Source organism: Podarcis liolepis, assembly GCF_965112155.1.
Source record: "Podarcis liolepis genome assembly, chromosome: 8".
In the NCBI taxonomy this organism is placed as follows: Eukaryota; Metazoa; Chordata; class Lepidosauria; order Squamata; family Lacertidae; genus Podarcis; species Podarcis liolepis.
Genome location: NC_139560.1, coordinates 41,253,450 through 41,267,503, shown reverse-complemented (window position 1 = coordinate 41,267,503; position 14,054 = coordinate 41,253,450). Strand labels below are relative to the sequence as shown.

General features: G+C 40.7%; 1 protein-coding gene across 50 annotated transcripts in view; it reads left to right on the top strand.

Annotated features, from left to right (window-relative positions):
• DTNA (dystrobrevin alpha) overlaps window positions 1-4,229 on the top strand; it is a 194,544-nt gene extending 190,315 nt beyond the window's left edge. For all 50 annotated transcript variants that reach the window (XM_083518317.1, XM_083518281.1, XM_083518292.1 and 47 more), the window contains one exon: window positions 514-4,229. Coding sequence is in view for 21 of the 50 variants with exons in the window: in XM_083518281.1 (XP_083374407.1) it covers window positions 514-657 (144 nt within the window). In the remaining 29 variants the exon portion in view is untranslated. The remainder of the gene's footprint in view (window positions 1-513) is intronic.
• The last annotated feature ends 9,825 nt before the right edge of the window (window positions 4,230-14,054 follow it).

The following is a 14,054-nucleotide window of genomic DNA, read 5'->3' as shown; positions in this document are numbered from 1 at the left end:
TTACACCAGGCACTTTTAATACTGAAGGACAAATTCTAACATTCTTTTTAAAAGAATTGTACCATTATACCCTTTAATAGCAACATAAGATTATTCCAAAAGGTTTGCTTAACATCCCTTTGTGGCTTATAATGTAAAACAAATACGCACTTTTCTCTGTTTCAGGAAGCTTAAAATTAATTTCACGAGTCCAAAATTCAGTTGCGTGGTCCAATCTATAGAAAATTTGTCCAATTTAAGTCTCTTCAAAGTCTCTGAACAGAGAGAGCCAGGCTACATTTACCCATGCACAACCCATTTATCTACTGCAATGCATTGTATGTGGGGCTGCCTTTGGAAAGCAGGATACCGTCCTTAAATTTTGTGTGTGTGTGTGTGTGTGTGTGTGTGTACAGGAACTCCATGTATGTCATGGATCAGAGAAGGGCTGTGTATTTTTAATACGTCTTCCTCTCCCCCTGCACTGCCAATATGCATTATGCAAGCTTGACAGTATATTATTTATATTGACAGGAAAGCTGCAGTCAAATGGACAATGAAAGTGACAGAAGAGAGGAGGAGGAGGAGGAGGAGGGCTGCACTCAGACGGATGACAGAGAGAGCCTGGCTGCCAGTTTCACAGAAGAAGCAGAACAACAACACATGCAGCCCCTCTGACATAAGATAACCAACTAGTTTTGAAGACTGTAGCACAGTATTTTTGTTCTACCAGTTGTAGTTTGTAGGTGTTTGTTTTGAAGAGAAAAAAAGACTTTTTATTTAAAGCTAACTTATATCAGCTACATTCTATGTAACATGGCTCATTACTGGTGAAGAACACAGGCTGAAACAAAATGCCGTTATTACAGTTAATGGCAGTACTAACAAAACACTTAAGCCCTTTGCACATAATGTTGAACCTCTTCAGTTTACAATGACAATATTAATATACTGTTTATATTAGGAGTTTGATTTCTGAATAGTTTGAGATTTTAGAACACTTTCCTACACTGTACATTGTTTTTCCACAGAGGAAATTTTAAAAGCTACAAATGATGCATTTAACACTGAATGAATATACTCCTGAGTGTACATATTTATAGCCCAGACGCTAGACTATGGCTGCAATCCTCCAGCCGGCTGTATGTGCTGAATCCCGCCAGTATCTGTGGGACTTCAATGCACATGTCCAGCTGCAGGATTGCAGACTTAGATTGCAATTTGTTTTACAGTCTTTCTGCAAAAAAGAAAAAAGAAACGAAAAAAGACTTGTACAAAATGCACTAAGAAGTATCTCTATGATTTAGGGCTACTACATAACTTAGGAATGTTTTCTTTCAAAGTAATCTAACAAATCAGCCATAGAAGTTAGTGTAAATATTTTCTTTTCAAATAGATATCATATACAAAAGGCAACATTCAAATGATATAGAATCTAGTTTTTAAAATCAGCACAGATCTTCTTAAAACTGTGAACTATGTTTTGAAATACTCGTTGCTAAAGCTGTTTATAAACCACAGGTGCCATAAAATCCCTAAACTAACTCACGTTAACGTATAATCTTTCATAGTATTGTTTAATAGCTGTTTTAGAACTTTAGTAAGCATGTGTTCTTTCACATTTCTCCATCCTTCATTTCCTGTTTGTTGAGGCCTTCAGCTTTAAATGTACAGGCTTTAAAAGTGCGCTTGCAACTATTTTATTTTATTTCTGAATGTGCATTGCCTTAGCCAGCCACCAGATGTTCTGCATGCATTCTTGGAAATGTGTAATGAGACTTTCTTTCAGGACTGAATGGGGATACTAAGTATATCTATGAAAAACACAGAGGGGAGTACAGTCCTTCTACTAACTATATGTAGTTACAAAGGTGTCTCTTTGAGTAACACTTAACATCCTATTTCAACTATATAACAGGGAGGAGAGAGACCATTGGCCTTTGCATTCATCTGGATTATAAAAAGGGGGGAGGGGAGTTGCAATGAGATTTCCCAGCCATTGGTATGCATTGAGTTAGCCAGTAGCAACTCACACCAATGATATTTTAGCTAGGAATAAAACATTAAGTAAGCTGGAAATTTCTAGGATTCCACTAAGGTTTTGAATACATGGCACAACAATTCTAATAGTGGGTGTCAGTTTGGGAAAGGGTCAGTTTTATAAATACCGTGTTTCATGGAAACATCGTAGAAAATGTCCTATCATTAACCATAATAAAGCTTCTCCCAAAGAGCTACTACAGAGTTTGTCCAAATTAGAAGTTTAATCCCTCTTCTGATTCTACTGGAAATAAGGATTGGACAAATTTACTTGGGTTAAAAATAGTTACTAGTACTTTTCACAGATGCATGAAATCATTGCTACTACTGGCCACCTTCCTCGTGTATGTTTCAGCACTGTCTCTATGTAGTCAAATCACACGAGTCAGACAACTGCAGAATATAAAATATGTTTACATAGAGACACTCCCTAACCCAACATTTGCAATAAATAATCCTTACTCCTGTTCATATCTGCCAACAGGTAGATACATCACAGGTTATACATAACCTGTGACCACTTACCTCTCCTGTAACCTTCTCTCAGGAACCAGAACTCTACTAGTGCCTAGCACTCAGCAGATAAAACCACTACAGTGTTAAGAAATCATGCTGACATGTCGCTCAGGATTCCAGTCAGGTGTTTCCTGAAGAGAGACAAACTGGACCAGAACACAGCTCTGTCTGAATGACCCAAATCCAGTCGCATAATTGCAGTTGGGAGTAATAACCACGTTGCTTTAAAACATTTTATTTGCACACCTATATTGCATGTAAGATCCATGCATGAGTCTTACATTTCAAGGTTTATGTAGCACTATTGCCATCTTCATTCTCTCAGCCTGGTTTCAGCACATAACCCCCAAGCAGGGCTCTAGGTGGCCTGTTATGCTCCGGAACTCTAAGATTAAGCACTTTTTAATTTGCCTCTCCACAAAGAAAAACCTCGTTTTACAATATTACCCAGCTTTTGAGCTGGTAGTGGCCCAGAAAGGACAGTACTTCCCCCAGTTTCTCTGCAGCATGTGTTGCGGAGGGAGCAGGAGTGCCACCATCTATCCAATGCTACCATCCAACCAACCAACCAACCTCCAAGGCCATCAGTCATTATAATGCATATTTAAATAAAGATATACATGTGATAAAGTTCCACAGATGTTATTCTGTGACCAGACCACATTTTCAATTCCTGGATTTTATTTGTGCTGTTCAGGCCTCCATGAGTTGGATTTTATGTGTGGGTGCCCCATTTAAACATTATGCACAGGTGTGGGTGTCTGTCTAGAGGGTGACACTGGAAGGCATCACCTCCCACAAAACCGACACACATGCACATGTAGGAGAGTGGTCAGATGAAAGTTTTTTCCCAAATGGGTCTATGTTTTAGCCCACTCAGTCCTCATCTATTTGTTAAACTTGGTTTGGATTGTGAACATTAAAGTTACAGAAAGGGTTGAACTGGCCTTTTATTTAAAAAATTATGGCCAGTTACCGCAGCCAAAAACTCCTGTTGTGGATTGTCAGTGGAAAGGTAGTTAAGAGAGAGGAATGAGAATGTGAAGAGGAATATGATTCTTGAATGTTGAAAGAAAAGATGGAGAATAGATTCTCTGTAAGTAGTAATGTTAACTAAAAACTGCATTAAAAGGTGTGTGGCCTTTGTTGTGATAATATGTATTTTCTTATATGCATGAGACAAAATGTTGCATCATTATTTAGCACAGATGTCTGCCTTTACTTTAATCATCTTCTCCCATCTTTATTAGTTTCTTGGAATTGCTGTAGATATTTATTGTAAATACTGCAACCTCAGGTTGCAACAGTTAGGTTGGTTCAATTCAGTGAAAGGAGCCTTGAACAACGAGCACGCTGCTGTGTCCTGAGAAGAGAGGGCATCTTACTTGTGAACCAAAAATGTATGAAGAGTTACATCTTGAGGCTACTGTCTGATGTTTTTAACTACTGTTATTTCACACCAGTCCAGACAGACTCACACTACAAATTTTACATTGTTCATTGGTATTGTAAACAGAACTATTATTGTATGGGGTTTTTTTGTATTGTTGTTAAGTATTGTTTTGTGTGTGCGTGTGTGTGTTCAAACCTACTGGGGACATGTTATATTTTGAAGTGATTAAACTATTTAATTGTGTGTCTATATTTTGGAATGGAATTATTTCTTCATTAAAAAAAATAATTTTTAAAAGTAATTCAAGAAGACTCTGTTTTGTTGTTTACACTGTCCCACAGGCTCACTCATAAATTTTATTTATAAAATGGTTTCTACTCTACTTTCCTATTTTAACATTGCGTGGTATTCCAACTACGGTAAGTTTTATTCAGAGTAGAGCCATTAAAATCAAAGGGTGTGACCAAGTTGGGTAGTTTAATTTCAGTGGCTCTACTCGGAGTTAAACTGAGTTGAATACCATTCATAATTATGTTACGTTAGCCAAGAAAAAATAATTATGTTATGTTTGGCCAATTAAAAATAATCTCAAATATTTAAAATTACAATAACGCAATTCAAAGCCAAAGGGAAAGCAGATAAAATTACTCACTGCAAGGTGGTTGTTGCCATCTGTCTGCCTCAAGAGACAATGGGGTGCGTCTCCAGGGTTAAAGTCAAACCGCTTCATTAGCAATACCAAAGTGACCTCCCAGGGACGCAAGCCTGGGCAGATGACATGACCCCCCTCTCAGCCGCACTGATGTGGTCCAAAGGAAAGCAGAGCAATACATTTGACACCATCTTGTCTGCAGGAGTTGCCGGAAGGAGGCATACAAGGTGTCATCCAACCGTCCTGGATGTGTGGGGTGTTAGGGGACAGGTAGTACCTCTGGTAGGGGACATGCCATGCTCTTTCTGGGGTAGTTTGTCTGCCTTTGGTCCCCACCCTACACTCGGCTCTCACCTGTGGCTCCTAGAAGTTGTCACTAAGTGACAGCAGCCATACTTCAGGAAATGGCTTCGACTGGCCAATTACAACAAGTGAGGGTAGTTGATGGGTCTCAAACCCTCAGTGAACAGCAAGGTAAAGGTAAAGGACCCCTGACAGTTAAGTCCAGTCGCAAACGACTCTGGGGTTGCAGCGCTCATCTCACTTTACTGGCCAAGGGAGCCGACGTTTGTCCGCAGACAGTTTTTCTGGGTCATGTGGCCAGAATGACTAAGCTGCTTCTGGCGAAACCAGAGCAACACACGGAAACACCGTTTACCTTCCCACCAGAGTGGTCCCTATTTATCTACTTCCACTTTGACATGCTTTCAAACTGCTAGGTTGGCAGGAGCTGGGACCGAACAACGGGAGCTCACCCCGTCGGGATTCGAACTGCCGACCTTCCTATCGGCGCCACCCGTGTCCCGAACAGCAAGGTAGCCAGAGATAATTTTGCAGTTTTGGCAGTGTTTAGAATCACCTCAGGAAAGGGACAGGGAACTCCAGGGGCAAGGAGTTCCACAGTTTGGGCATCGTGACAGAGAAATACTGCAGGGAACAGCATGGATGTTATTTTGTCTTGATTGGTTATGAATACACTTTCAGAGAAGTGGTGTGCTGGTAGTTATAATTCCAATAAGAGATGAGTTTTCTTTGAATTGCTATCTCCCTCATCCCTTTCCCTCTTGCCAAGGCTGCTATGTTTTTAATAACTGCATGTTATTAAGGCTACAATTCTAGACTGGGAGGAAGCAACATTGAAAACAATGGGACTTACTTCCAAATGACATATATAAGACTGCGTTGTTAATTAACCAAATAGGCAGAAGCAAAGAAAATTATATTATGGCTAAATTAGGTTTGCCATCAGGAACAGCTTGGAAACACCAGATTCTCTTTTGTGGGAACAAAGCAGTTCAAGGAGTAGTACACAGATTGGAAGCAATTTTAGTTAATTGGGATAATCATTCAAGCCATGTAACACATGGATTCCTTTTTGGCTGAAAGCCACATGGGTATGTGGGGCTGAAGAAAAGAAAAGGGAAGGCCAAGGTATCAGGTGTGCTTTGAAAGAAAGCAGCAGCCACTGCCAGCACAGGTAATTCTATCCCTCAGGGCAGAACCAGTGCAGGCCCCAAAGGCATCAAGCCCCAAATCTGGCCCTGTTTCCAAGGCAGCGGTTCTGAGCAACGCTCTTTAGAACCTGGAGAGTTTTCTTCAATTTTAGAACATCAAAGGTAAAATGTTTCATTTTGTATGCACTATAATTTTAAAGTTTCTGTGGGGGTGGTTAAATCTTTACACTGGCTTATTTCCTTTCAAAGACCAAACAAATGATCACATATCCCAAAACTTCTGTGCTGACTGGAGAACCCTCACTGGGTTTGGAAAACAGAATAATTAACACTCAAGGGGACTGTGCTGTTTGGACATTCCCTCTGCAGTCCTTGAAGAAGAAACTGGGGGAAAGCTGCTTATGGCCTGGAATAAGAGCTAGGTTTCAACAACAACAACAACAACAACTTTGCAGTATGGCATGAATAATTTGGTTTCCTGGAATATGAAATTAAAATGACATTGGGTTGGATCAAGTGTAAGGAAACTTGAACATTGTTCCCATTGAAATCAGTAGGATTTAAGCAATAATTCACTTGTCCATTGATTTCAATTAGACCACCTGGTTCAACTCACTTTGTCTGGATCTAACTCAAAAGTGATTGTTTTTCATGCTAAAACTCAATAGTTCATTGGTTATTTACATTTTATATAGGAAGGTATTGAATACTTTGTAGAAAGATGACTCACAAAACTCTGTATAAATAAATGAAAGGGACTTACTTCCAAGTAAATGTTATCAAGCCAGCCATGCTAACTTGTATGCTTACACTGAAATTCAGGCATGCAACATTCCCTTTCTTATTGGTGTGCTTAACTGAGAAAGAACATGGAATGTGAAACTATCTAATCGCCAACATGCAAAAAATGGTGAGATATGTCCCCAGTCGCAGTAAACAAGTGATGGAAGTATTGTTTACCCTGTACAGTTTCTGCTGAATCAGCTGAATAAACAAATTTAATGATTCTGCTTTACTTCTATTTACCTGAGTTCTTATAGCTGGCTAGCCTCAATAGAGAAGATCTCCATAAGGGAAGGCATTGCTTTCCTGATTGTATGATGTCTGGCACCTTTCCTGGGGATCCTTGCAAATATAATGACAGGCATTTTGCTGGTCTGGTAATAAAACAAGTTTCTACATAATCTGCATACAATAAATTTGGCTGCTGCTTCAAATAATTATGATGATGAAACACACAAGTTTCAATCCACCTTAGCTAGTAATGACTGCAATTTGCTCTAATGAGAGCTCCTTTCCCATCCAGTTGAAACTAGGATTCCCAATCTGTTTTGGTACCTCAGTGACACACAAAGGATTAAAGCTCTTCTACCACTATCCTGATGCAAATGGGAGGAGTGGAGGAGAGAAAGGAATGGACTTTCAAATTAGTTTCATAGAACTCACAACTGCATGAACAGCATTGCATACAGTTTGGCCTCAAGGTCAATGGAAAGGAATAGGATTTGGGACAGACTGGTGCCATTGGTTACAACAGGATTTAGAAATGACTAATGTTAGCTGGATTGGAACTTGACATGTTCATTTATTCCCAAATGCATTTTTTAAAAAAATATTTGTATGGCAGCCTTGCTATAAATTCCAGGGAGAGGTTTATAGACTATGCTAGGTAAAGGTAAAGCGATCCCTGACCATTAGGTCCAGTCGTGGCCGACTCTGGGGTTGCAGCACTCATCTCGCTTTATTGGCCAAGGGAGCTGATGTACAGCTTCTGGGTCATGTGACCAGCATGACTAAGCCGCTTCTGGCGAACCAGAGCAGCACACGGAAACACCGTTTACCTTCCCGTCAGAGCGGTACCTATTTATCTACTTGCACTTTGATGTGCTTTAGAACTGCTAGGTGGACAGGAGCAGGGACCGAGCAACAGGAGCTCACCCCGTCGCGGGGATTCAAACCGCCGACCTTCCGATCGGCAAGCCCTAGGCTCTGTGGTTTAGACCTATACTATGAACATGCTATGACTATGCTAGAACAGCAATTAAATCAATTTATAAATGCAGCAATCCACACTAGGAAAAAACCCTATAATTAAAAGCTAGGTATTCAGATCAGCAAATGCTTGGCTAAATAAGTAGGTCTTTAACAGATGCCAAAACACTAGTAACAGCACCTGTCATACTTCAGCAGGGATTCCAAAGGCTGGGCACCACAACACAAAAGTACCACCACCTGTTTGCCACATCATGGCTTATGTGGACAATGGAACAACCAGGAGGGACTCGTCTGTGCATCTCAGTGGATGCCACAATCATGAATAAGATAAGCAAATGGTCACCTCCTAAGCACTGGCGGAGGAAGAGGAGTATGGGGGGAGCGCACCGCCCCTGGCAGTGTGATCCCGGTGGGGTGCCATTGCAGCTGCCCTCTTGCCCACGCTGGGCACTATGCCCCCGCAGACAATGCGTCACGTCCCCAGGACGGATGCCACACCCCTGCGGACGGTGCGCCATGCCCCCAGGACGCACGCCAGCCCCACCCCCGCCTGCTCTCCACCCCCCAGTGCCAGAGCATGAAGTTCCGCCACTGCTCCTAAGCCCAACATTCCAAAGATGAGAAGCTATAGAGGTGTGCAACTGTAATATTTGCAAGAAAAGTCTCAAAGTCTTGATAAAGTGAAATAAAATCTATTTTAAGTTTTAAACAATATACTGTTTCCTCTCCTCTTCCTGATAGTAAACAAAAAAATTGACAAGCACTGATTTGTGTTGTTGTTTTTTAATTTGTCTTTATACCGGAGCTTTGAACAGCTCCATTTGTTACATGTGATGCACCCACAAAGAGGTTACTGTTTAATGAGGCAATTCTGTACAGTTTTCCTCCATTTCCTCCCATCCCCCCCAGCAGTAACAGATGTTTTTTCCAGTTTGGTTTAGGAAATGGGTTCCTTTATTTGATCCATGTTTCTCTTCATTTTCAATCTGCAGTTCAGCAGGCACCAGGGAAGGTTATAATAATTAGAAAGCTTAACCAAGGAATAACTTGAGAATTGATAAAGCAGATTTTAAAGGGCATTTTTAAAAGATGAATCCAGTGTAGTTTGCTGCATAGAACAATTCAAAATGGTTTATTTGAAGTAAACTGTAAATTAGTTTATGATCTTATGCCTTTATTATATTATTAGCTTTAACTACATGTTTACCTATCTGCTGTTGTTTATTTTATGCCCTACCCCACTCAAGGGTACGCTACCAGCCTTTAAAATGAGTAAATAGTAATGAGTAAATGAGTAAATAGAGATAAAATCATTGCTGCTTTCCCTTGCTGATTTTGTGCATATCACACAAGTTGCTCTTGATATAGTTTAGGCCTCCTAACTCCTAACTTCAGAGGACTGAACCTATTTAAGTACAGTCAAACCTGGGTTGCCAGACGTAATATGTTCCAGAAGTTTGTTCGGCTTCCAAAACGTTTGACAACCGAATCACAGCTTCCGATTGGTTGCAGGAGCTTCCTGCACTCAGCGGAAGCTGCGTCGGATGTTGGGTTGCCAAAAAAACATTCAAGAACTGGAACTTTTACTTCTGGGTTTTTGGTGTTTGGGAGCCAAATTGTTCGAAAATTGAGCCATTCGGGAGCTGAGGTTTGACTGTATATACACTTTAACAATAACGCTTCACAAAACGTATGATTTACAAATTGCCCTCGGTAACATGATAGGTTATTGTTGTTAGCCGCCCTGAGCCCGGCTTCGGCTGGGGAGGGCGGGATATAAATGAATTTTATTATTATTATTATTATTATTATTATTATTATTATTATCATCATCATCATTATTATTAAAGGTAAAGGGACCCCTGACCATTAGGTCCAGTAGTGACCGACTCTGGGGTTGCGGCAGTCATCTCGCTTTATTGGCCGAGGGAGCCGGCATACAGCTTCAGGGTCATGTGGCCAGCATGACTAAGCCACTTCTGGGGAACCAGAGCAGCGCACAGAAACGCCATTTACCTTCCTGCCAGAGCAGTACCTATTTATCTACTTGTACTGGTGTGCTTTCGAACTGCTAGGTTGGCAGGAGCTGGGACCGAGCAACGGGAGCTCACCCCGTTGCGGGGATTCGAACTGCCGACCTTCTGATTGGCAAGTCCTAGGCTCTGTGGTTTAACCCGCGTCCCCAGTAACATGATACCCAGTGCTAATGCACTGTTAATATAGCCCAAAACTCCAGAGTTTTAACTTTTTCTTTTCTTTTACCTGTTTTTGTTATTTATGCCTTTTGTACTGTTGTATAACTTTTCCATATAAATAACAGGCTATTTTTTTAAGTTTGCCTTTTATCCCATGCTATACCATGCAGGTAAGGAGCATAAAGGGATTCATGTGTCTGCCTGGAGGGATGCCTGGGGAGTGACAGTAGCAGAGTGGCTGCTGGCTGTAGTACTGGGGTTGATGCCTGGAGTGTGTGCTTTGGCACAGTTGCATGTGCTGAAGGAGAGGGTGTACTGGGGCCATGTGTTCAATGAACAATGAGCTCATTGGCTGCCTCTGTGTGCACAGCAACACCAGCATAGTGTGGGCAGCGGTAGCATGTTCCAAGGATGCTGTGGGCATGTCTCTTATTTGTACACCTTTTTTGTATTTTTTGGCTGTTCCACTCCCTTGTGGGCTGAGCACATAGACTGAATACGGTGGCTTATCTGTGTTGTATCCCCCACCTACCCTCTCCACTGTAATGCAAGTACAGGATTGCTCTTTAAATGCCTTGCACTTTGATTTAATTTTAACATATACATGATGGAGCACCAGGAATAGAGGGGGTGTGCAGTAAGAAAGACTCAGACAGAATCTCCCAGCAACTTTGATGTCGTATTCTTTTTAAAGAAACACTTTTTAAAAAACCTATGGAATGTTTGAAACACACTTTTCACTGAATTAGTACCAGGCAGAATCAGGTTGGTTATTGATTAACAAAGAAGTGCAGAGCAGCTTGTGTATATAATAGTATATTTTTCAAATGTGGGTCTTTTTCACTAACACATTCAGTGCATTTGAAAGCATAGCCCATCAATAATCACACCATGAGTAACTGCTATTATAACATACAAACAGGAAGCAGATTGTTGAAGATTTCAAGTATGCTCAGACTCCCTCTTCCAGAATTCAACAAACCTGCTTTGAGCAAATTATTGCAAAGCCCCAAAGGAACGACCATTTAACCCTCCCCACCCTGAAGTCCCATTTTAAAAAGAAGTGTTCTGTTTATTACAATGGAATATGTTAAATCACTTGCAAGCTATTACCATTGAAAAGCACCACTGTTCCTCCTAAATGCATTCAGCCTCCTTTTTCTTTAAACAAGAACAGAAATGGGTAAAAGAAACTTAGACATGTTCTGCTGACCCATCACACTTGAATTAGAGTAATTTTTGCTACAGCTCATTTAAATCACATGGAGGTGTTTGCTGCAAGGCCCTTCTTTCCTCACCCTCTAGGTCCTTGTCCAACTCCAAGATATTTCTGCAGATTTAAAAGATGTGTCTGGGAATTAAAGTTCTTAATTGTGATGAATTAAAAGTATAATGGGTTAACTAAAAATCTTTGTTCCCTGAGTCTTCCATAGCAAAGGAGAAAAAAGTATGGCTAACTAGCTGTACTGGGGACATGGGGGAAATTATCACTATAGATAGAGAAATGTGTTGCAATTTGCATTAATATTGTATTTTCCTCTTCAAAAACTCTCCCATTAAGCATAACAGTATTTACAGAGTGATTTTCCAAGGAGTTAAGAGTAGCTGTACTTCAGGTACACTCTCTCATTAATAATTGCAGAAACACACATGCCCACACAACCAACCCCCAAAGTAAGATAGGGAGCATTATTATAAGTAATAATACTACTGTATTTGTATAATACCTGTATTATTATACCTGTGTCACAGGTGGAGTCATATTTATGGCTGAAGTGAAAAATGCACTGGGGATTTTGCAGCTAATAACTCATTCTCTTAACATAGGTTTGAGAGACCTGTAGCCCTCCATATGTTGTTGTACTACAAGTTCCATCATCCCTGATTGTCGAATATGCTGACTGGGGCTGATTGGAGTTGGGATTCAACAACCTCTGCAGGGCCAAGTTTCTTTATGCAGAGTACACTTGGGAATCCTGCAGCCCTACAGTAGGTTCTCAGCCACTTCATTTATAGATTTATCTGGGGGGGTTTAGTATTCACATAAAACATCACAAGGCAGTATACAGACTAGAAACACAGTATTACAGTTATAAAAAACAAACAAACAAATCAGTAAGAGCTTGCTGCCAAAGTATCTCAAATTTGAAAGGCTTGTCTAAATAATACCATTTTCAGGACATACCTAAAAACTAGCAAGTACGGCTCCTGCCAAACCTCTATTGGCAAGCCTACCACAGTAAGGGCTTGGTCCTTGGTACCCTGTAAAGGCTGGCCTAAACTCGGGGAATGTGGGAATACTGAAAGGGGGAGAGGGAGAGAGAGAAGGAGCATGGAAGAGGGGAAGAACAAAAGCAGATGGAGATGGTAGTGTGAGGAGAGCTCTGATGAGTGATCTGTTCTTCCCTCTGTAGTCTGTGGGATAAGGGTGGGAGGGAGAGATAAAAGGGGATGGCAGAGAGAAAGAAGAGTAGCTCTGCCTGCTTTTAACTCTGGCCTCCCACACTATTGGCCCCTGAAAAATTACTCTCAAGATTTTCAACAGGAAATAAAAGTTTCCCCATTTTTAAGCTAACGGAAGCAGACAAAAGCTCTAATTAACAAAACTGCAAGCTTGGTAACCATGCAGGGCTTTCAGGATAGTATTTTTGTATTCCACTTATAATTATGTGTCGTCCCCCCCAATTAATTTCTCATCTTCTGGTTCTTTCAGTACTGATTTAGGGAGTTCTCAGGCAGTGGTGCCATGAGTGCAAGACTTTGGGGGAGAGGTCCAAGGCCTCACACCACAAAGTGAGCAGAAAGCTGCCCAAACACAGCAGGGGTAGATTAGCGTGAGCCCCCTCCCCTTAAGACCACTTAGCACAGGGTCTAAAACTACCCAGCTGCACTGCAGCCTCAGAACAATCTGCTGAATGGCAGGAGAGAACTTAATGTGAGTGAGCAATCCCATTTTTTGAAAGGGACTTCTGAGTTCAGTGGAAAGCAAAATAGTCCCTTTTTCAGGTGCTGCGTTGGAACCATCTACCTAATAGCTATTTTCAAATATTTGGAGCAGCCAATTAGTTATCTTTCTCAATGTTGATAGAATATGCAAAGAACAGAGCATGAGTGAAGGAAAATGTTGCAGTTGTCACCCTAGATCCAAGGAGCTTGTGTATTTGATTGACAAGCATTAAATCCATATTCCTCCAGGCAATTATTAAAGGAATTGAAATGAAACCACCAAACGATGTATTTCATTGCTATGCTTCCATCCAGCTTTTCAGCTTACTATCCTTGCACTTGTAAGCATGGTGCTAGCAACATTAATGATGGAGATTGAGGCTTTGACCAACTTAGCAGAAAAACAGCTCTAACCACAGAGACCAGCTTTTTTTAAACAAAAAACAAAAAACTTGGAACATTATACTACATGCATGAGAAAGCATGAACAATGCTGCAAGTGTTAGCTACTTCATATGCTGCTGACATTATATTAATATTCATGCTTATTATTATGGGAACTAACAGCTTAGAGGACTGAAAGGTTTTTTATCTTTGTTCAGGCATGTGTCATCTGCCTTTTGCTATTTTGGAAAACTTGCCTGATGCTTGACATTAAATCATACCCATGCTAGAGGAAGTAGCTCATTTCTGAACCTGGGTATTCACTTATATAAAATATGAGGGAATATTTAGCAATCCATTATCATAGTGGCATTATTATATACATGGTGTGCCATAAGATATGTGCTGTTAATATCTGCATATTTTTCAAGCTCATGAAGAGTAAAACTCCTTTTTAAAAAGAGCTACATGCATTTTTTTAAGGCAAATAAAACATACTA